Genomic DNA, 23,662 nt, shown 5'->3' on the forward strand with positions numbered 1-23,662 from the left:
ATTTTATCCCGCGGCAGTTTAGGAAGTTTACGGACTGAGTGTTCTGAGATTCTGGCAATAAAACACACGTATCACATGCCTCACTCCACCCACACAGGGAAACTGATGCAGTCAGAGCAGTTTGACTGTCATGTAGACGTGTGTCTCTGGGCAACTTTGTAAAGACTTAACCCCATGTGCACTATAAGGATATAACTATGGTAATGCGTATAGATATTTGGCGCTGTTTCACAACAGATTTGCATTTTGGTTTTACAGATATTGATCTGCAGAATACATTAAAAATGTATTTGAAGACTAAAAACTATTGCTGCTAGGGCTTTTGGAAAGAAACTTGTGCAGCCCCTTTAATATCACTCTATGTGAAGTAACTTGACATCTTGAACCATTGTACTGTGTGACTTGGAGCTAGGGCTCAGTATCAGCACTTGATACCATTGAAAGGACAGTTAAAATCAGAAATGCATATTTTCCCTCTTACCTGTAGTGCTGTTTATCAGTCGAGATTGTTTTAGTGTGAGTTACCGAGTGTTTGAGATAATGGCCATGACGATGTCTGCCTTCTCTCCAGTATAATGGAACCAGTTGGCACTCAGCTTGTGGTGCTCAAAGAGCCAAAAAAGTACTTTTGAAAAACTCAACAGCAGTGTCTCTTTCCAGAAATCATGACCCAGTTACTCCAGATAATCCACAGACCTTGGGTTGGAAACTAGCACCAGCCAACAGCCAAATGCTGGTGAAATATGCGAGTGGCTGCTGGATGTGCTTCACTCACCAGCCTAAAAAACAATGGTAATCTATCAGGTGGCTGGTTGATTTTGGAATCCACCAGCCACAGTGGCAGGTGGACAAAAAACTGATTTGATATTGGAACTATTGTCTTTTTATCCAACTACATCCACCAATTGTATCACCGCCCAGAAGTAAGCGTGCATCTACTGATAGCTCTTGGCTCCACTGAGCAATCTTAGAGCTGCACACATTCTGCGTCTTTAACTGCCTCGAAAATGCAAGGTCGGGCGCTGGACGCTACTTTTGTGCCTTTTTTGTGCCAGTTTTCGAGAGCGTGGTGATAGGTTGCGTCTGAGATTGCTAAGCAACCTTAACAAGCACTGTACTATAGCTTGTTTACCTGAAATCCTGAGTGCAGAGCTGATCTTCTTCCAGGAGCTGTTTATAAGTGTGGGACAGATGTAAAGCTCAACACGATCAACTTTTCCGTATTTATCACAGACTGATATTTATGGAAGAAGGTGAAAGATATCTGTCGGCTGTGATTGGTTGGTCCTTCTCACATGACCTGTGGTGTGTGCTGCTGCGTTCCAAAAGTTAGACTTGGTTTATTTTTGAGTGCAGCCATCGCACCCTGAAAACTAAGTGCTTGGGAGCGTGTGTGTGCTTGCCACAAGACTACATTGAAAACAATGGGTATGAGGGTGCAAAAAACGCGGCCCCTAACATTACAGCTCAGCAAAGGAGTCACAAGCATGAACCTCTTGTCCCTGAGTAGATGCACGTTTCCTTCTGAGTCGGTGGGTGTAGTTCAGTAGAAAGAAAATTGTTCCTACATGAAACTGCTCACAACAAGGTCTGTGGATTATCTTGAGTAACCAGGTCATGATTTCTGGAAAGAGACATTGTCGTTGAGCTTTTCAAACATATTTTTTTGGCTTTTGAGCACCACAAGCCGAGTGCCATCTTGTATCTGGTTATCTAGTATCTAGGATCTAGTATATACTACTTTTTAAATCTCGGCAAGTTACACTGAAATATTGATAAATTGCTTTCGACATAAGAGGAAAAATAAGTATTTTTTTTATGTGGGGCGAACTGTCCCTTTAAGGTATTGAGCAAAATAACCCAGTACCAAATAGTATTGAAGCTTCTCAGGTCAAACAATAACTGCATTCTGTTTTTTTGTACCTAAATCTAGGAAAAAAATATGATTTGTATGGTTTTGCTTGCAGCCAACCACTGCAGATGTTTAATTTAATGTGATATGTGATTGGCCCACTACCACAGCACCTACAGCCCATACAGTCTGTGGCGTGGTGAAGTCAAGCACGGGGTATTTGAGGGATTTGGCAGTTCAGCTTGCCGAAATGCCACCAAAATGTTGGAAAGTAAGACTATACTTCATGCCTGTGGCGTCTGCTGGTATTTTACACAACTGAATGCTTCCATTCACGATGGGTATCAAATGAAGTAGAAAAAAAGGTATTGAATTAAGTACTCTATTGGTACCAGTGTCACTCTGAGGGTACTGGTATTGAATTATTTCAAAACCAATACCCACCCTCACATATGGAGCTAATGTAGAGCCGGATAACAGAGCAGGGTTAAGTGGTCTGTGTTTTCTTCTCAAGTGGAGCTGAGAGATGTGTGAACATCAGGTCAGACCTCCTGACCCGCTCACTCCTACGCTCAAGTACCGACAACAGAAGCCATTTAGAAATAGACTTATGGCTGCAGGGAACGCACTGAGCTACTGCGGAGGGAAAGCCGAGGTCTCCTGCAAATGCGGAAAACATAATAAGGTGTTGTGTGCGTGGGTTAGGTTATCATTATGGATGTGTCATAATGTACCAGGATATAGCCAGTGTCACTCGGGGACACGACACACAGCAGAGTTTTGCAGAGAGTTGCAAAATGTTTTGAAATAAATCGGTTCCATATGATTGATCAAAGTTGCTGCGTATTGTATTTAAATTCCTTTGGAATAAGATTGAGGCTGTTTACATATAATTGTGGGCATGTGTGGCAGACCAACGCTGGCATACTTGTTTTTTTTTCCTTATTCCTTACAAGTAATTTGTTGAACATATTTCGGTGTATTGGCCTTGCTGGGATTTAAAGTGACCACTAATTTGTGACTGTGACTGCGATTCACAATTAAAGTCTGTGAAATTATATTTAAGGAATTATGCAGAGAAACATGCAAACGTAATCCATATGCAACTTTGTGGAATGGGGGTAAAGGATGGAATTGTTCCTCTAGTTTCACATGTTGTGCATTAGTAGTGGACAGTGGTAATTGGAGCTGACTGCAGCAGACAGTTCTACTTAAATCTATGTGTGTGTGTGTGTGTGTGTGTGAGAGTCTCTCCTCTGTATGAAGCCCGGTCTCCTGCAGGATTTGGCTCCCATGGCCTCTCCTCGTAGTAATTGAATGCAGAGAGTGGGTGTCATTTGTCCTCTGTCCCTCTAGGGAAGGCACTCTTGCTCTGACAGATTTCCCACAACTGCAAATGGGGCGGCTGTGCCCCGGGAGTTTTCCACTGGGTCTCTCTCCCCTGCTTTTGTGTGAATAATTTATTTACTTCTGTCAGTGATAGAGCACTGATGTGTAATGTGGCTCCAGATCGTGACGCTGGTTCAGGTTAATTCAAACACTGTAATGACAGGATGTGATAAATACACCGCTCATGTTATGTCAAAACAATGAAATCTTGGAGTGTTCTGACAGTGCGTTTGCAGCGCTACTTGACTGATGTTTCACCCTGTACTGACCGGTTGTAGCTCATAGAACAGGCTGATTTCCTACTGTGGTTGTCTTCTGTAGCTATAACTTCTTCTGCAAGACTTTATACAAGATGTATATAATGCTGCTTTGTTATTGTCTATCTTAGAGTATAAATAAGCTATAAAATTACCTCTTAAATTACAGTTAACCCCAGTAAATGGTTGCAGTCTTTTGTTTAGGGGTTGATTCTTCCCTAATTCCACCAATAGTCATTCAAACAGCTTTGAAAAACTGCAACAACCATCAGCCACTCTCCCACTCGTGCTTGCCAAACAGATCTATTTATCACAAATCTTGACTCGTTGTTGAAGTCCAGTGTCCATGAAGAGTGTATCTGTGGTCAGCTTTGTGCAGCCAACAAACTTGTTGACCGTCTGCTCGTTGGCTAAGTTTTCCCGGTTGCGCAGATGTACAGGAAATTGAGAATTCTGACAACTTGATTGTGTTGCTTCTCGCAGTATGAATTCACAGCAAGAGCTCAGTAGTCCCAACAGAGCGATATGACGGATGACATATGAAAAGCCATGTACGTATCTGTTTGCGGACTCTTGGCTGCTGATGCTGATCTGACCGTCCCTGGAAGAGTATATTCTTCGATATGAGGCCAGTCTCAAGGTTTACCTCACTGTTTTAAATGAAGATTTTGTTGGAGGTTTGCGTTGTTTCATTCAGGAGTAGTGCTTGGAAGTTGTTGAGTTTATCTTTTGAGTCAATGTGGCTGTTGTTTATCACTTTAAAGATATAACATGTAGCCTAAATTTTCAACATTCAAATGTCTAAAAATGACTAGACCGGTGTTATATATTTTTTCTTGATTTGAGTCCTTGCATGATCCCAAATGTTCCAAAGAAACCAAACCCAAAGAAATCTGAACTTTTATTCAAGGAAATGGTGGTCTGGTGTTTCATCCTCTTTGTACATATATCAGGGTTGTAGTTGTCTGCCAGAAGCTGTCATAAATTGACTTTTTATCCAGTTTTAAGGCACATTTTTCCAATTACACTTTTTAGGTCTTAGTTGTTTTTAGCTAAATCTTTTAACCTGGTGAAAGTCATCAAGCACCTGGATCTTAAGAAGAGCTTAAGAACAAGCTGAACAAACGTTAGCTGCAGTTCAGCTCCAGCCCCTGCTGTGCTGACCAGCTTTGGAAACCACAGTTTTTTTTCTGTGAAGCTGCTTCCTTCATTGATTTACCAGTTTAAACCCAGAGAAGGAGACCTCTGTGGATAATTCGGCTCTCTGTGAAAGTCTCCTGAAGATTTGAATTGTAAGATATCAGAGAAAAAAGGTGAGCAAATATTTTCAGGAGCTGGGCTAGCAGCTCGTCTGCGACCGCCATGCCACGCCAAGCCGCGGCAGAGATGGACCTTCTGTGGAGTAGGTCCAAAAGCCAGGCCACTCGCCCTTAAGCGGGTAGCGGTGACGTCTCGCCGACCACAGCCAACCCCTTGATGACTCCTGTTGCCCCCCCCCCCCCCCCCAAACAAGCGTGTCTGTTGCGAGACTCTATTCACCTCTGTCTGCAGGAGACCAGAGAGAAAGGCGTTTCAACTCTTTTTACTTTTGTAGCTTCTAACTGAATCTCTGTGGTTTGGATTTTAGTTTCCCTCCTGCGTCCAGTTTTGACTTTAGATATCTGCTTCATTTCACTGTGTCATGTTCGCTATCAGCCGTAATAGAAGTTGTGTGAAGTTGCTCCTTGAAAACTCAACATTTCCTTATTTTGCTGCTTCACAATAAACAAAATAACGGGTTACTTTTATTGTGAAGAACCTATAGGAAATGAAATGTGTTATTACTGAATTAGCGGAACTTTGTTAGCAGCTTCTCTACAATAAAGGCAAGTCTAATAATGCGGCAGGGAGGAAGAGTAGAAGCAGAAACAGCCACAGTGAGATGTTGAAGAAGAGCTGCAGACAACAGGCTCTTAAGCTGTGAATCAGCCCACTGCTTTAAAATGTCATCAGTCAAAACAAGCCGTCATCAGTTAAAGACACATCTTCATGAAGGTAGCCCTGTTGTAATTGAAATGCAAATCCCTGCTGTGCTGGGCTGACAGCCCAAACCAAGCCGAGCCAAGCCAAGCCAAGCCAGCCCATGATTGTCGAAATGGAGTACAGATTTGTTCATTTTGGAGAAGATAAAACCTCTGCGGATAAGTCAGCTCCCAGTAAAAACAACCTGAACGTCTAGATCCAAAGTTATCAGGGAAGAAAAGATGAGCACACATTAGCAGGTGCTGGGTTAGCAGCCCCTCTGCAGCGAGCTAAACAGCATTGGCAAAACACTTATTTGCAATATAAAACTGCTTTAGTGAGGTTTTTTACCAGTTTTTATCACTTGGGCTGTTTGCCTTGGACAGGAGGACACCTCTGTGGATATTCAGCTTGCAGTAAAACCCTCCTGAACAATGCACACTGAAGAAATTCTAACCAGGAGAAAGTGACTGCAATGCATTGCTCTGTCTTTTGTTGACACCTAGCAATAGGAAATTACATTTTGTACGTTCAAAGCTATAACTGTAATTAAGGTCTATATACAAATGCACGACTAAAGTGTTCTTGAACCCCTCTGTGCACGCTTACTGTAAACCAATTTAGATTAAAATGTCGGTTAAATGGATAAGATGTAAATGTAAAATAGGAAAGTGCAGAGAAGCTCCTGCATAATGTGTGCTTACAGAGGAGTTAGGTAATTAGCTGCTACAAAGAGGTCCAAGGAGGACTATACTTATTCTGTATTTTGCTGGTGAATGAGGCAGAAAGCTTCGGTCTTCGGTGAATGGTCTCAGCTGTAGAGGTAACTCCACTCTATAATTCAGGCTTGACAGTGCGTTCCGCTTGGCTTTACAGATAAAGCAGAGACCTACTGTCATGGAGACGTATGGATTGCAGGTCAGCTGAACTTTTCTCCCGCTCTCCTGGAGTGGCAGAGGAGATATCGATCCAGAGCCTCATTCTCAGTGAGCGTCACTGAACTGTTGCACCTCATATAACTCCAGAGGAAGAGAGGAGCAGCTGACATATTGTAGACTCTACTAGCTCTGCCGTAGTCTAACCAACACAATATATATTCACTTCAGACAGGTTTTCTGTGCAGGGCGTTTGTCTCTCAGTGGTGCTGCTCGAGCACAATAGAAATTACAGGCATACCAGTTAGTGGACTCAAGGCCTGTGTGGAGAGTAGTTTCATTATTAAAAGAAGAGCTGGCCTGACAACAGTTAGAAATCAGTTGAATTGGCAGGAATTTGTTTTGGGAACAGAACAAGGGCAGCTGCACGTTACTGCTTGATATAAATCTAACATGCTTTATCTAAACAGCAGGTGTGCACTGTTATCAGACAGGTTCAGAGAACATCGCACAGCACTCTGATCCTAAATGCTGTTTTGGTATACATGGGAATAATTGCCTATAGGCCAAGTAAATGTGACAGCCAGTTGTGTGGGACTCCAGTCAGGTGACTTTATTTGAGACTTTCTTGATGATCATTGATAATAGACTCAACTTGACTTTGACTTGGTAGTCATGACTCGTTTGTTTCTCAAATCAGATCTTGACGATCAACTGTCCGCACTGTTATTTGCCAGTAATCTGATTGGATTTGTGTGTCCAGACTAGTGTTGCACGGTATACCGGTACTAAAATAGTGCCGCGGTACTAGAGTATTCCAAACGGTACTATACTGCATTTGGAAAATACCGGTACTTTGAAATTGATTCAATTCATTAATTTAGTTAATTTATTTTACACATTTATGTACACAAACGCTTTTCTTGTTCCTATTGGAGCACAGATTGCACAAGTGGTGTGTATGACAACACCTGTATCAACATTCGCAGCTGGCGCACGTGAAAAAAGACAAGAGAAGGTCTGCCTTGCAAAGGGAGACAACACGAGACAACACAAACTTGGTGGAACATTTGAGTTACCAAACCGTGACGTCTGTACCAAGGTACTTACCGAACAATGATTTTTTTGGTACCGTTACACCCCTACTATTTATTGTTCTAAAGGTTTGTATCCAAAAGGACTTTTCCTTAGGAAAAGTACCGAAGAGTATCGAAAAGTATCGAAATTCATATTGGTATTGGTACCAAAACAAAGATTTTGGTATCGTGACAACACTAGTCCAGACATCACCAACCTATCTGCATCGGTTGCTGTGGTAATGACATACGCAACAGTAACTATGTAGCACCACTGGTGATGCAGCTTTCACGTGCGAAAGCATGAGATATAGAGGTCCATCATTTCGCCCTTCAAACAAGTTATTTTGGCATCTGTCCACAGACTGTTGTTCCTCATGTCCTCCTCTTTAGCACTCTGCTAGTAGCAGCGTGGATCTGCTCAGCACCTCCATCACTCTGAACTTGACATTGATGTTGTATGTTGCATTCAAAGACACTTTGAAATCCAGTTTTAGCAGCCAGAGCTGCCAGACTGAGATACACCTGTAGGACTCCGATCTGAATTACATTTCAAACCACCTCCTAATGTGGTTTGGATTGATTTTCAAAAATCACATTTCATGTGTTTTTTGCCATCCAGACTTCCTAAAATCAATCTGGATACAAAGTGGATATGCCAGAGAACCATTCTGGGCTGGCAGTCTGAATAAGGCCTTATATTTGTGACAGATGGCTTGAAAGGACTTGACTCTTTTCTTATTTTTCTAGATATTGAGAGATATATTTTGTTTTTTTTAATGTAACTGGGTGATTTCTAGTGCAATGTGTGCAAACCTGGCAACCTGCTAGGATGGGCATGCAGCTATCACGGATTGGGCTTGTCCAAAAATAAAATTTGCATTCAAGGATTATATTGTCGATGACAGCAGTAAGGAGATTACAGTGGTATTCAAGGCCTGCAGCTTAAAATCAGTGACACGACCACCACAACATCCAGCCATATCCATCACTACAAAACACACAAAAAGATGAACGTGAATGGGCCTTTTGAGGAGGGACTGCTTGTTGTTCCAACGGCCAAAGCCCGTTATTCTGAAAAATGTCCCACTGGACTGAAAGCCCAGTTCTCCGGTAGCCTGTTATCCCAAAGACAAATGCCCATTGCTCTGAAATCCTGTGTCTCCAAATACACACAATTAGACAACACAATCACCTGAAAAAATGCTCGCATTGTACGTTTCTGTAAACCATGGATATGTTAAATTTGTCGACAGTGCTGTGATGAATGTATAGTTAGGTTTAGGCACAAAGCCCACTTGGTTACAGTTTGGAAAAGATCGTGTTTTGGCTTAAAACACCCCCATTTGATGGAACAAAAGTCCCTGGAAAAGCAGGGATAGGTTGGTTACAAACACCTGGGATCAGTGGCTCAAATGCAGCTGGGAAACTGAAACCTACTGCAGGGAGTGCGCTTTGTTGGAGAAACGGGACTCTGGAGCAATGGCCGTTTGTTTTTGTGATGACCAGCTGTCAGAGAAATGGGCGTTCAGTCCAATGGGACTTCTTCACAATAATGAGGCTTCGAAAATTTGGGCTGTCGAAACAATGGCATGGTACCCTTTTTAGGTAAATTGCAGTATTAGATTAGTCATTAAAATTTCATTCAATCATTAAAATTTTCATGTGACTTGATTCTCTACCCAGTAACTTGGGACTTGCTCAAGACTAGAAGGTTAAGACTTGAGACGTGCTTGTGACTTGCACATTTTTGACTTACCTACCTCTGGTAATATCTCACCTTTGATATCATGGCATGTTTTGTTGATGTAGGGTCACAGAATTATGAAGAATCTGATGACAATTTATTTGAAATAGTTTGCATCACCAAATTTCACATGCAGGTACATTCTTGGTGTTTATATTAGTCTCCCTGGAATAATGGAGAAGTAACAACCGGCAGGGTTCACTGGAAATTATTTGCCAACACTATTCGACCTAGAATTATTGGACCCCAATGAGATTAATTAAAACATAAAGTGCCTTTTTGTTTGGAGCCAGTCGCGCGTTGTGTTTCACACCATTGATTTTTTATCGTAAGAGTATGTTTCTGTGTGTGTGTAGTTTCTCAGAGGAAGGAGGCACATCCAGCGTACCATGAAAACAAACATTGCTTGTTGTTTACCTTGAAGTCTTGCAGTCTAATGTCTCACAACTTTGAAAAACACCCCAAATATTTCACAAATGCAAATGAGCGCTTGATAATATTTGGTATGCCTTTGGTTATTAAGAAAATGCCTTTGATCATTCAGGCCTTAAACATCTATTTATTTAATGTTATAGTAAGGCAGTATTCAGAGCTCTCAGCCCGATGGCTGTTGATTTCCACACTCAGGGAACAAGAAAAACAACATTCTGCCAAATGTAACAGGATCTCCGGAGTTTTTGTTTCCATCATCATCTGAGCGCCGCTCATCCGCTCCAACTAATCCATCTTGACATCCACCACCAGGGTTACCTCCACCTTCAATACTTAAAACACATGACCACCCTTTTACAGCACTCTCAGTAAAGAGCCGGGGGAAAGAGCTGTGAAAATGAAGACGTTTCTTCTAATTTCACACTCTGCGCTTGATCGTTAGGCTCTTATTATGCCCCATTTGCTTCCCTCCACTGGCTGTGATGAAAGCGGGGCAAAGAGGCCATGACAGGACAAAAAGGGGCCCTCCATCAAAACACATTTTGTTTGGAGTCTTTTTTAGCCTGGATCAACCCTTCCCCCCGCATCACTGCCAACACTTTCCCCTGCAGTTTCCCCTGTCTGCATCCCTCATTAGCAGCAACCCCCACCTGTCTCCGCATTCATTTTATCAAACTGCGATTGTCCAACGCTCTGTGCTCAGGAGAAACGGACTGCCCGTTCTTGTTTAATTGGCCCGCAACCCCCCCTTCGCCCTCTGTGCTCCTCAACAAGTGGGAAGGTCAATGGCTGCTCATGACCTGGGATGGTGATGTCTGCCAGTGCGGGGCCAAAAGACAGACTTATCCTTAAACCACACCACCAACAACTCTGTAGTCTGAACACTCAGGCAGTCATTAAGCTGCACTCTGATTTGACACAAAAAACAACTTTTGACAGTCTTTTTAAAGTTCACTTACCATTGGCATTTCTCGAGTCCTTTTAATTGTCACAGAGAAAAACATTTTTTTTACTCGAAATATTTTCCCTGCATGTTTATTCAGGATTAAATTCCAACTATAACAAAATTGTTTTTTGCAGACGTCAGTTTTGCTCATTAGGAAGAAAGGCCCCGATAGAGGGATACAGATTAAAAAGTTCCTGTCATGTATTTTTTGTTAAGCCGCATTCTGTTTACTCTCGTTATTATTACTATTTTTTTTTTTTTTGGCTGCACATCAGTCTTTTCTGTTTTGCTTGGCTCTTGTGATGATTTGAGTTTGAGCTTGGGTCAAGCCGACCGTCACACTAGCTGTGATTAATTAGGACATGGGAATTAAGAACTAAAGCCGTTTTAATTAGTCAGAAAGTGTTTGATAGAACACCGGTTCGTAACAAGAGGGGTGACTTTCTTCTCCCAACCCGTCAAAATCTGTCAAAATCCTCACTAAGTGGGCACTAATTTGAGAAATTATATCAGCTGTGAAGTGAAGAGTGAAGGGGGGAGGTAGTGTCGTAGGAGCAGTAGACGGTGCAGCTGATGTGAAACAGCTCTTGGGGGTTGAGAGCAGGGTTCTTCCTTAGCTGAGATGCAGAGGTCAAGGTCACGACCTGAGTGGCGGTTGGAGCGCATGGTGTTTAAAGCTAGTTTGATCCATGGCCAAGGGGCAGGAAAACCATGGAGGCTGCATCTGGAGTGTGTACACTCTGAGCGAGCACTCAAATTGGTGTGCAGTACGTGGACTTTGAAGTTGAACGGAGTACTCGTAGAACCTGGAGTGAAATTTGCCCCTTGATTGTTCTTTATATGATTACCTGTGTAATATGATTATGTCAGTTTAGTGTGACTTTGATTGTGGAAAATTCATGTCATGTTTCCTCGGTGCTCTGCCGTAGTGAAAGGAGCTTTCACTAGAATGTCAATAACCCATTACAGTATGTGCTATGAATGTGTCCTATTAAGACACAATAAAAAAGCAGGACACGCGATCACATAAACCAGAAACCTCTCTGCTCTGTTCAAGTGACTTAATGTCACGTCTCCAGTTTCTCTTAAAGCATTACAAGATGTGAATGGTTTCCTCAATGAGAGGACAGGAACGCAGAGGGTAAACATCAAAGCTCTCTGCCTCTGCAAGGCAGGGTTTATATATTTTTTCACATCCCAAGAGAAAACTACATGCAACTGTTATTTGCAGCTAGAAAATGGGATGTTAAGTGACAACTTCATACTGCAAAGCTTCCTTTGTTGGATTTACCTGTCAGAGTAAACCGTGGTGTAAAGTAGGGCTGGGTGCAATCGGGAAAATTCCCATAATTTTGACCATATAGCCTGATATAAATTTTTGAACATATCCTGACACAACGGTTTATATGATATTATGTCTTACAAATAAGCTCCCCACGAATGACACATAAGATAATGTAGGTTAGGTTTAGGAAGCGAAAACATGAGGACGATGTCCTTTAAAATAACTCAAAGTTCACTTAATTTCACATGCAATATTATCACAGTATTGTAGGGTTGACTATTGGTGCCTTTACAAAACATTTACACAATGAGATTTTTGATAATTAATCATCAGTAATGTGGAAATAATGACTAAGTGGGTAAAGGCAAATCATAGAGCAGCTAAAACAGTCTGGTAAGTTCATAAAGTTACATCACTTTACAGTAACGCAGCCTTCAAAACCAGGAAAAGACAGCACTAGGGATGTTATGATATCCAAAATCAAAGACAATATCTCGTCTCATATCATTACACCAATATAACTGTCATATGTTGGCCAGCCCTGGTGCAACGTGTCACCTAATAAATGACTAGGCTTGTCAAAAATGTTAGTTTATCAATGAATGTAGATTCTGAATATTTGAAACTAGGGGTTGGTGATATGGCCCTAAGATAAAGTCACGATATTTCAGGGTATTTTTTGCGATAACGATATTCTTGATGATATGACATATAAGTAAAAAAAAAAAAAAAAGTTTTATTAATTTAAGAAAAAAGAATTGCAAGTTTAAGTTTAAAGTTTAAAATATTCAGTTAAAACAGAAATGATCTCTCATTTCTTTAGTTTGGGAACAACAACAGTAACTCAGAGTGAGATTCAGATTCTATTACAATATTAATAGTTCAACAAAATAAAATCTACCACTAATTACGTTAAGTTTAAACAGCTCCCAAATACAAAAAAAAAAAATCCACTGGGATCAATATATATATAAATCAACAGGTGATTTCCTTCTTTTAGTAAAATCCTAAATGATTGAGTTGTTGTTTTTTTTTTGTTTTTTTTTTTTATTTTTTCCACCTGCCAGAGGAGCCGCTGAATAAGTTCCCTCTGAGCGGTAAGTCGCTAAAAGAGTCTGAGAAGTGCGGGGCTGTTCATGAAACATTCAGGACGCCACAGTTTATTCCACACTACTGAAGCTGCTCCTCTTTTTGGAACCACAGTGGAGTCCGTGATCATTTTGTTCTCCACCATGCTTGTTGTTGCCGTGGGTAACAGTGTGACATCATGCGTCAACAAGCTGAAATATCACGATATGAATTTTTCATTTGATATTAAAAATTATACCAGTAATTGAAACAGTTTCAATACTAATTTTCCCCAGTATGGATACACAAATACCACCTGGGCTTTCTTGCCCTTTCTTATTTCTAATGTGTACTACAGTCATTCTGTTCTCTGCTGCTAATCAAGAAAAGAAAACTCGTTATTGTCATGTCAAATGCTTGTTCCCTTTATCTTTTAATACATTTTTTTGATGTCATGCCCCCAGTGTCAGTTTTTCTCTGTGGTATCAATAATGGTATTTTTAGGAATGGTTTTGCATAACAATGTTTTTTTAGGTATTGTACCGAAGTATTGTGTTAAGACTACAGTTCATATACCCAGTCCTAAAAATACCCCAAAATTAGAATGTATTCATTCATCACAGAGCAGCTGTACTTGTACTGTAGATTAGAAAATGTACCTCTTGGATTTCTGATAGTTAGTTAACACATAATCCACATATAGTGAACTGTATATGTATAGTTTCTCATTAAAATAAATCAATCCCCAGGCTAATACTGTTTGGTAAAATTACTTTATTTACGTGTCTGAACAAACTGGAGTAAGGGTCAGAGGAAGTCACCGGTGAGCAGCCTTCTTTATCTACTATTACTACCTCAAGAAGTGGCAGGACATGCTGGAGAGGCTGGTTCTCATTTGTTCCTTTAGACTCGCCTGCTGCAGCCGTGTAAACTGCGTTATTGGAGATATTTTCTTTCTTTGCACCATGTAATCAGTTTAATCAAAACATTGCTTAAGCTGATGACTCCCAGTAATCAAAGTATTATAAAGTATGCATGAGAACATTCTTGTTATTGCTGCAGAATAGGTATCAGCAGGGGCTTTATGACAGTTTGTATTAATGGGAAACACGCAGACCATTTACTGCTTTACAGCTGAATTGCACCTAATTGAATGAAGCGGGATAACTATTGCCTCAATTACCTTTTGTTTCCATAAAATTCTGTTTTTAAAGCAGACTGCATTTTCATAGGTAAATGTCAAAATGTTAACTCACTGTTTGTGTCTGTTCTTGGCCCACAGTGGGAGGAGGTGAGCGGGTATGATGAAAACATGAACACCATCCGGACGTACCAGGTCTGCAATGTTTTCGACAACAATCAGAACAACTGGGTACGGACAAAGTACATCCGCCGTCGTGGCGCTCAGCGGATCCACGTGGAGATGAAGTTCTCGGTGAGGGACTGCAGTAGCATTCCCAATGTGCCAGGCTCCTGTAAAGAGACGTTTAACCTGTATTACTATGAATCTGACGCCGACACAGCCACCAGGACCTCGCCGGCCTGGATGGAGAATCCCTGGATCAAAGTCGACACCATCGCGGCAGATGAGAGCTTCTCTCAAGTGGACCTTGGGGGCAGAGTGATGAAGATCAACACTGAGGTTCGGAGCTTCGGCCCAGTGTCACGAAATGGCTTCTACCTGGCCTTCCAGGACTACGGTGGCTGCATGTCGCTCATCGCTGTGCGAGTCTTTTACCGGAAGTGCCCTCGAATCATCACCAACGGGGCGCTGTTCCAGGAGACGCTCTCAGGAGCGGAGAGCACCTCCCTGGTGGCTGCAAGAGGTGTTTGCATCCCCAATGCAGAGGAGGTGGATGTGCCCATTAAGCTGTACTGCAACGGAGATGGAGAGTGGATGGTACCCATCGGACGCTGTATGTGCAAGGCTGGGAACGAGGCTGTGGAGAACGGGACTGTTTGTCGAGGTATGTTTTGCTCTGATAATGTTTTCATTTAATCTGCTAAGCCTTATGAATCATCATAACACAGGTCACAGTCCTTACAGTGTTTATTCTCCAGTATAAGCTGTTCCTGGCGTCTATTCATTCCCATTCAGCTGATGGTATGAGCCAGAGATATAAGATAAGATTCACCTTTATGGATCTCCAGCGGGGAGATTGTGTGTACGGTCATGTGTTAAAAAAACATGATGGAAGGTATACATCCTGCGCATAGATTTATTTAGCTGAAGTCATCATATTTCCATAAAAATGATCAGCACCCATATCTATTTCTTTTCCAGCAGAAATACTCTGCTGAATGTGGCAATTCACATGATAATTCAGGCTCGGGTTTGATCTGAAAATATACTGCAGCCTTTTGATGTTGTGACTGCGAAACATGTTTGTTCCTGTTTGTTCCTCAGCATTGTTCGCAAATCAAAATAACACAAATTTATTTATAACATTTCTTCCTTGTTTGTAGTACAGGGTGGCTGCAGGCCATAATAAAGTCTTAAAATATCTTAAATAACCTACAAAGTTACTAATGAAATGCCTTAACTTACCCACAGCACTTGTATGTGCATAATGCCACAGACTTCTATCATATCAACATTTGTAAAGTGATGTTTATGAGCTGATATTGGGAGGTGGAGGCCACTTTTCCAGCAGCTTTTATGGTGCCAAATGTGGGTGTTTGTCAGCAACTTATTGCCGCTTTTACAGTGGCTTTTGTGCAATTGAACATGGTTGTGTTTTAGCAACTCATGGACGCTTTTCCAGTCAGGTATTTGCCGCCACACATGGGTGTTTTTTTAGCAACCTATCACTGCTTTTCCAGTGGCTAATGTACCCTTAAACATGGGTGTTTTTCAGCAACTTGTTGCCGCTTCTTCAGTGGCTTCTGTGCAATTAAACATGGTTGTGTTTTAGGAACCCATGGCCATTTTTCCAGTCAGTTTTTTGCAGCCAAATGTGGCGTTTTTTTAGCAACCCATAACTGCTTTTCCAGTGGCTAATGTACCCTTAAACATGGGTGTCTTTTAGCAACCTGTTGCTGCTTTTTGAGCAGTTATTTGCCACCAAATCAAAATAAAACCAATTTATATATTTAATTTATAACATTTCTTCCTTGTATGTAGTACAGGGTGGCTGCAGGCCATAATAAAGTCTTAAAATATCTTAAATAACCTACAAAGTTACTAATGAAAGCCCTTAAAAAGCCTCAAATTATCTTAAATTCAGACCGGATGGGTCTTAAATGACTTTTAGTCACGTCACAGCGAGCATTTCCGGTCTTGTGGCTACTGGAAACCTCATTTAAACAGTAGTGAAACACTATTTGACAGGGAAACAGACTTTAGCACAACACTTACATGTGCATAAGGCCCCAATTTCGGTCCCTTTATGCATTTAGATCACGCAATGTGTCTGCATCTTTACTGTTAGTTTGTTTTTTCTGTGCTTGTGCAAAGACAGCATCATCTGTGTCATTTTACCTTACTGTTTATTTTGAACTGACATCAGTGTGTTTACTTGGAAAGAGTTTATTTTCACTTTTGGTGTGTATTTCCAATGCAAATTTGGTTTCAAATGTAATTTAAAGTGGTATTTAAAGGGTCTTAAAAGTCTTACATTTTACGTGTTTATACAGACATACCCTAAAGTAATTACCCTCCAGTCTATTACAAGATGGCAGTCTTTTTATCTATATGTAAAGAAGTGCATTAGCTGCACTTTGAGTGTGATTGTATAAACAGGACATGTTTAGGATCTTTCTCACACATTTAAATGCTTTCTTTTTTCAGAGTAGAAATGATATAAATGTGTTTCAGCCTACAGAGAAGCACCTGTGTGCATATCTAACAGAACTCATGCTTAACAGAAATTCAAAGAAATAAGAACAGCAATCTTGAATCTGTACAATTTCCGCGCCGATCCTTTGTTGGTAGAATGCCTCCTTCCATCCACGAGGACAAAGAGGATGTTTTTCAAAATTGCCTGCATTTTCCTATCAATTGGAATCCCTCACAGGCAAATCGATTCAGCTTTTCAAAACATCAATGCGCCCAACGTTTACCTGTGCTATGCCCTATCCGCAGTCTGGCAGGTGGTATTTGGTCAACGTGCTTAGGGATCTTGATCACTCGAAACAGCACGACAGCGTGTAGCCTGCAGACTGGAGCCGTGCTGCTCCGGCTCAGCACAACAAACCACCCACCTGCGTTTTAGATCGGTGTGGCGCTGCCTCTCTTATATGCGCCTGTAATTACAACACATCCCCCAGTGTCTGTGTGCTGGGAGGGGAAACGTGATGGGTGCTGCCTCCCAAACACTGCCAGGCCCGTTCAATGACTACTAATGAGGACAGGTACCAGCTCCTCCTCGAGGAATACAGGCCAATAAGAGGCACGTGAAGACAGCTACTTTCTGCTGTAGCAAGCTACTTTGGATCCACATCCCTATTATTATACAAATCTGCTTGTTTTTTGACCTACATGTAATTCACTGCATGTGGTGGATTGGAACATCTCAGGGGCGTCCTCAGTCATGGTGTTTTTTGTGCTAAACGGGATTATACAATTAAATGCTGTCAGCTCAACGGGGAAAGTATGTTGATTCATTTACAGCCTGCACAGCTGGGCATGAGAGTTTTTGTCTGAAAGCATGCAGCATTTCACCTTTCATCTTTGACCACCCAGCTGGCAGTGTACCATTCTGCAAACCACAAACACGTTACATTTGGACGTTTCACACATATCATATCAACATTTCTAAAGTGATGTATATGAGCTGATATTGGGAGGTGGAGGGGATGATGGATGACACCTCGGCACAACCAGTGGCCATGTTTCCAGCAGCTTTTCTGCTGCCAAATTTGGGTGTTGCCACTTTTCCAGTGGCTTCTGTGCCACTGAACATGGTTGTTTTTCAGCAACCCATGGCTACTTTTCCAGTAGATTTTTGCAGCCAGTGGCATTTGTATACAAGTGTTTTTAGTGACAGGTATTTGCCGCCAAATGTGGGTGTTTTTTAGCAACCCATTGCTGCTTTTCCAGTGGTTGTTATACCCTTGAACGGAGGTGTTTTTAAGGACCCGATGCCTTTTTTCAAGAGGTTTTCATGCCACTAAACACGGTTGATTTTCAGCAGCCATTGCTGCTTTTTCCAGGGGCTTGTGTACCCTTGAATGAATGTGGGTGTCTTTTAAGGATACATTGCCACTTTTCCAGCAGCTTTTGTGCTGCCAAACGTGGGTGATATTTGGAAACTTCTTGCCACTTTTCCAGTGGCATCTGTGCTGTTCAACGTGGTTGTTTTTTAGCAACCCATGGCTGCTTTTTCAGTAGTTTTTTGCAGCCAAATGAGGGTGTTTTTAGCAACCTGTCACGGCTTTTCCAATGGCTTTTGTACCCAGGTATTTTTTAGTGACCCATTACTACTTTTTGAGTAGTTATTAGCTGCCAAACGTGGGTGATTCTTTGCAACCCATCGCTGCTTTACCAGTAGCTTGTGTACCCTTGAATGTGAGTGTATTTTCACATCCTGTTGCTGCTTTTTGAGCAGTTATTTGCTGCCAAATGTGGGTGTCTTTTAGCAACCTGTCACCACTTCTCTAGAGGTTTTTGTTCTACTGAACAAGCATGATTCTTAGCAACCCAGCCCCACTTTTCCAGTGGCTTTTGTACCCCTGAACATGGGTGTTTTTTAAGGACCCATCACCAGTTTTTCATTGCTTTTTGGTTCGCCAAATGTGGGTAATCTTTAGCAACCTGTCAATGCTTTTCCAGGGGCTTTCGTACGTGGGTGTCTTTCAGCGACAGGTTGCTGCTTTTTGAGTTGTTATTTGCCGTCAAACATGGGTGTTTTTTGGCAACCCATCGGCGCTTATCCAGAGGTTTTTGTTCTACCAAACGAGCTTGACTTTTAGCAACTTTTCCAATGGCTTTTGAAGCCTTGAATGTGGTTGTTTTCCAGCGTCCCATCTGAGGTTTCCTTGTAGTTTTTGTGCTGTCAAACATTGGTGTTTTATAGTGTTTTCTAGCTGCTTAAATGCCACCAAATGCAGCTGTTTTAAGTGACCTATCACCGCTTTTCCAGTGTCTTTTGAGCTGTTGAACATTGGTGTTTTTTAGTTACCTGTTGCCACTTTTCTAGCAGTTCTTTGTGCTGCCAAAGATGGGTATTTTAAGCCAAAATATGATCCTTTCCTAACTATAACCAAGTGCTTTTTGTGCCTACACACTAACCACGGCATTGTTAGAAATGTAGAGTTTCAACATATCTGCACTTAACATACATATGCAACATATCTGTGGTTTGCAGAAACATACAATGGCAATTGGGTTGGACTATCCTTCTGTTTATTCCTCCCTGTCTGCTGTAAACTGGCTTTGATATCAAACGTCCACCAGAAGAGAAGCCTCACTGACAGCATGCTGTCTTCATCCCCCACCCCCCCACTGCAGTATTGACAATTATAGATCTGAGCACTGCAGGGCTCACAAACAAACTTCAGTGACCCTGACAGAAGTACATATAGATGTATACAGACAGACTTTGACCGGTCTCTCAGTCACTTCCCTCATCATGTGATGCACTGAATATTAAAGCTTTATGAATGCATTATCTGAGAGTGCAGCTGTGGAATGCAGCAAAACCCTGCGCACGGAGATGGATTTTTATGGCTCCATACAATAGTTATGAGCCTCAGTACAAACAACAGAGTAGTGTGTAGGAAAATAAAACCATTACAGTTAAAAAGGATATTATTCTATGGTTCCCTCTATGTTCAGAAGCCCTTTTTGATGGAAGGCTGCCACCACTTGGTCTGCTCTCTAGTCATCCTCCTAAACACTGAAAGCTGATATCAGTACTAGAAACTGTGGTCAGTCACCGCCTTTCAACTGCCAGAAGTTGGATAATGAATTGATCTATGAAAGATGCGCCTTTGCCTGCCGATATTATGGGGTAATGAATTGATTTGTGAGAGGTACCCTCAGAGGGTTTGTAAGATATCCCCTTTCATAGCTGGATTATGGAGCCACAGAGACAGCATAAAGCAGCCGAGATGAAAGAGACTATTTGTACTGTAATATTAAGGACGCAACCGATGCTTTGTTCCAACATCTCCGCAACTAAACGTGTAATTACGCATGTAACAATTAAATCCTTGGCAGGGATCCCGGCAAATAATTATGCTGTCATGAAATCTGTCAAAATATTGACAGTAGAAGGGGGTGCTTACATCAAATTGCTGAGGCCTTTTTCTATGCGATTGTCTTACAAGTAAGATTAAGTTTCCGCTCTAAGAAGTGCTGGGAGTGATGGAACCACACCAGGGCCTTTGAGCAGGGACGGCCCTGAAAAGAGAGATCCCTCTTCCCCTCAGAGCTTTGAGGAGATGGTGCACCACAGAGACACACGAGGCTGCTCATTCCAGAATGAAAAGCATTCTCCTCTGTGCGGCACAATGAAAGCCATGTTCACGGGTGGAATTGCAAACTCCCTTAACAATGCCCATGTGTGCTTTTTCACTGTAATCTAATCATCTAACCCCACGGTACTGTGAGTTCAAGGGTCTCGGCTGTGGGAGCGTGGCTCGTGTTATAGTGCAGCGAAGATTCAGATGGAGACAATCTGTCACACAGCGACAGTAACAGCTTGATTCATCTTTTTGTTGTGTTTTTGTTAATGATTGTATTTGGTGAGAAAATGAAAAGCAGCGTAAAACAAGCAGCGTAGTTTGTGTGGCCCTGTGGCCCAGATTTGTAGGGAGAATTGTCAACACATAACATCACACAGCATGACAGCGGATGAAAAAAAAAAAGTGCAACTGTTACACATTCTGCATGCTCTTCTGCTTATGTGCAGTGGAAATAATGATGTGAGAAATGATCTTGACTGCGGAACAAATCTGGTTGCCTGAGTAAGAGGAATTCTTAGCGTGTATTGACAAGTTGGGGACATTTAAAAAACATGACATAAACATAAATTCTGCATGCTGCATAGTGTTTTACTGTTAATATTAAAGCTCGGCAACATATTTATTGTATCGACATCTTGATATGATGTCAGATATTGTCTTAGATTTTGGATATTGTAATGCTGAAAGTATTCTCTTTTCCTGGTTTTAAAGGCTGCATTACAGTAAATTGATGTAATTTTCTGAACTGAACATACTGTTCTAACTGTTATATTACTTGCCTTTAACCACTTACAGTAGTCTTTATATCCACTAGAAAGCTGTCCTTATATCATTGTTGCCTTCCTGGTAACAAGTCCAATACCTGACCTTGCAAATCCTTTGTCCAATGCCAAGTACCAATCCGATACTATCACATTAAATAAAAAATGAACAGCTATATACCACTAAACACGTTGCCCTTTTACTGGTGGGATCATCCAATGTAAAATACTGCCACCATTGCTGACGTCTTATGGTCAGGCTATGGTTTTAAAACAGCCAATTATTTTTTGGCTTTTGCCGTATTCAGCAAGACAGTATTTAAGCGGGAAAGGGGGCAGGAGAGAGGTGGTAATATACAGCAAAGGGCTGCAGGCTGGAATCGAATCCGCAACCGCTGCAGCAAAGACATTGCCTTTGTACAGAATACGCCCACTCTACCCACTGAGCTACTGGATGCCTCAACAGTAAAGACAAATCGATATGTGTAAAAACAGCCATTTTATCCAGGTGGAAAACTACTTTAAAGTTTATTAATGGATTACAGGCTTAGACTAGTCTACTCGTCGATACCTGGTCCAGCATTTTAGGCAGTATTGGAGGCATTTCGAATACTGATATCGGTTTTTGGAACAACTCTAATATCCCAATTACTATTTGATGAAATTTAAATATTTTGTGAAAGTACCAATAGTCAACCTGACATATTGTTGCAACATCTATATCGAGACATTTAGTCAAAAATATTGTGATTTTTTAAAATAATTCAAGTTTTTATCAGTTTGAAAGACTCGGTAAATGGCATACATATATTATTTTCCGGGCATACATGAATACAAGGCACATATTTTTTATAATTCGGAGGTTGACGACAGTACATAAAGAAGAAGAGAAGGAAACAAACTAACAAACAATAACATATCACACATATGTCCTCATACATCACTCTACAGGTCCACATAGTCACAGAGTAAGTTCATAACTATGTAGGCTTAAGTATCGTGATATCACCCAGACCTAGTAGATACTCACATTTTTAGAAACAATTCCAGTCCATGATGTTAAATCTTTACAGAGATTCAAATCTGCGTCCACTCTCACAGGCTGATACATATGCTGTATAAAGGACAGGATAAATTCAACTGAACATGCACAGCAGGCCCCACAGCGAGTCAGTGAGTCACATGGATGATGAGCATTTCTAGGGCACAGCTTGAGATCTCAAGGAATATTTCTGACCATGCTGGTCTGAGGGTTACGTTTTTGTAACTGTCAGCACAGCTAGTGGTGCTAGCACAGTTACAAGGCTCAAAATGAAGGCGCATACTCACCATGGCTACCTCGGGGTAGATCCGAGGGTGGTGACCATGTACAGCAGCAATGCTGTGGCGTCACTGGGATGGCATTACTAGCAGTACTTGCCAATAAAGCGGCGCCACTAGCTAGAGCTAGAGCGGCCATGGCTATCATTAGCTAACCAATGGAGACCGGAAGGTGGCCAACATAAAATATGAAAACTCCACCGTCTCTACATGGATAGTGCTTTAAAACATGTTGCTGGAACTCACTGAGTCAATGGAGCGCCGGACGTAAAGGGAAACACTTGTATTTCACATAATTGTGTTTTTTTTTATTTCTTTAAAAATTCACCAGTTAGTTACTGGTTAATGGGTGTCAGGCTATCGAATGCAAAATGAACCAAAAACACCCCTATTTACAGTGTGGTACAGCTTTGATTCTCCACCCAGACCTAATTGGGCCCAACTAGACCCTCGGGGTTCTGGTCGGCCCAGGCTGTAATCAGGTCTGGGTTCACAAGATCAGTCTCACAAATATCTGTTACCACACTGAAAATACCCAAGTTGACTTCATCTTGTTATAAATGTTTTAATATTTAAAATTACAGTGGAAATTTGGGTTTTTAATTGGATGCGGGCCCAATTAAAAATGTTGCTGTGGTTCAGGCTTGGGCAGAAATTTTTGCGGGTTTATGTAGGGTGGTCCAGCCTGAACATAGGTCTACAGGCTCTGCAGTCAGGAGAACTTGGAACAACATGCTTCTTTTTAATGTCTGTGTCTTGGTACAGTCTGCATCAGTGGTGGGCAGTAGCTGCTTGGAAGAGAGGCTCCTGCAGTTGCACCCAGAGCAATTAGATTAAGGAGGAAAAGCTTCAGTAATTCTTCAGCCAAATGTGGTTGCAGATAAAGAGAGTTAGGGGGATCGAGTGCAAAGGTAGGTGCCGGGCAGACATGATTGGATAGACATGATTGCATGGAAAAGAAAAGGGGAGGAGGCGAAGAGCAGGAAATGAGTCCCCCCTAACCCACTGTCAGAATCCCAATTATTGCAGCCTCTTCGTCTGGAGAGGGTTTAAGGGTGGAAATCAGCGTAGCACAGACAAATCCACGCCGCTGCCTTTATTTCCCTGGGTGCCTCTGTCTTTAATGGCAGCTCTAATTGACTAACAGCGCACGTGGGGGAACAGCCACGCTGATGACTGGATGACTGTCCTCTGCGCTGGAACAAGACACAAAGCAAAACAAAACAAACACACCCCCTCAAGG

The 23,662-nt window shown here is 41.7% G+C and overlaps 1 protein-coding gene across 4 annotated transcripts in view; it reads left to right on the forward strand.

The window, feature by feature from the left end:
• Positions 1-23,662, forward strand: part of ephb2b (eph receptor B2b) — a 182,704-nt gene that overhangs the window by 66,807 nt on the left and 92,235 nt on the right. For all 4 annotated transcript variants that reach the window (XM_033626564.2, XM_033626567.2, XM_033626566.2 and 1 more), the window contains exon 3: positions 14,211-14,895. In XM_033626564.2, the coding sequence (XP_033482455.2) occupies positions 14,211-14,895 (685 nt within the window). The remainder of the gene's footprint in view (positions 1-14,210; positions 14,896-23,662) is intronic.

The sequence above is a fragment of the Epinephelus lanceolatus genome, chromosome 1, assembly GCF_041903045.1.
Source record: "Epinephelus lanceolatus isolate andai-2023 chromosome 1, ASM4190304v1, whole genome shotgun sequence".
NCBI lineage: Eukaryota > Metazoa > Chordata > Actinopteri > Perciformes > Serranidae > Epinephelus > Epinephelus lanceolatus.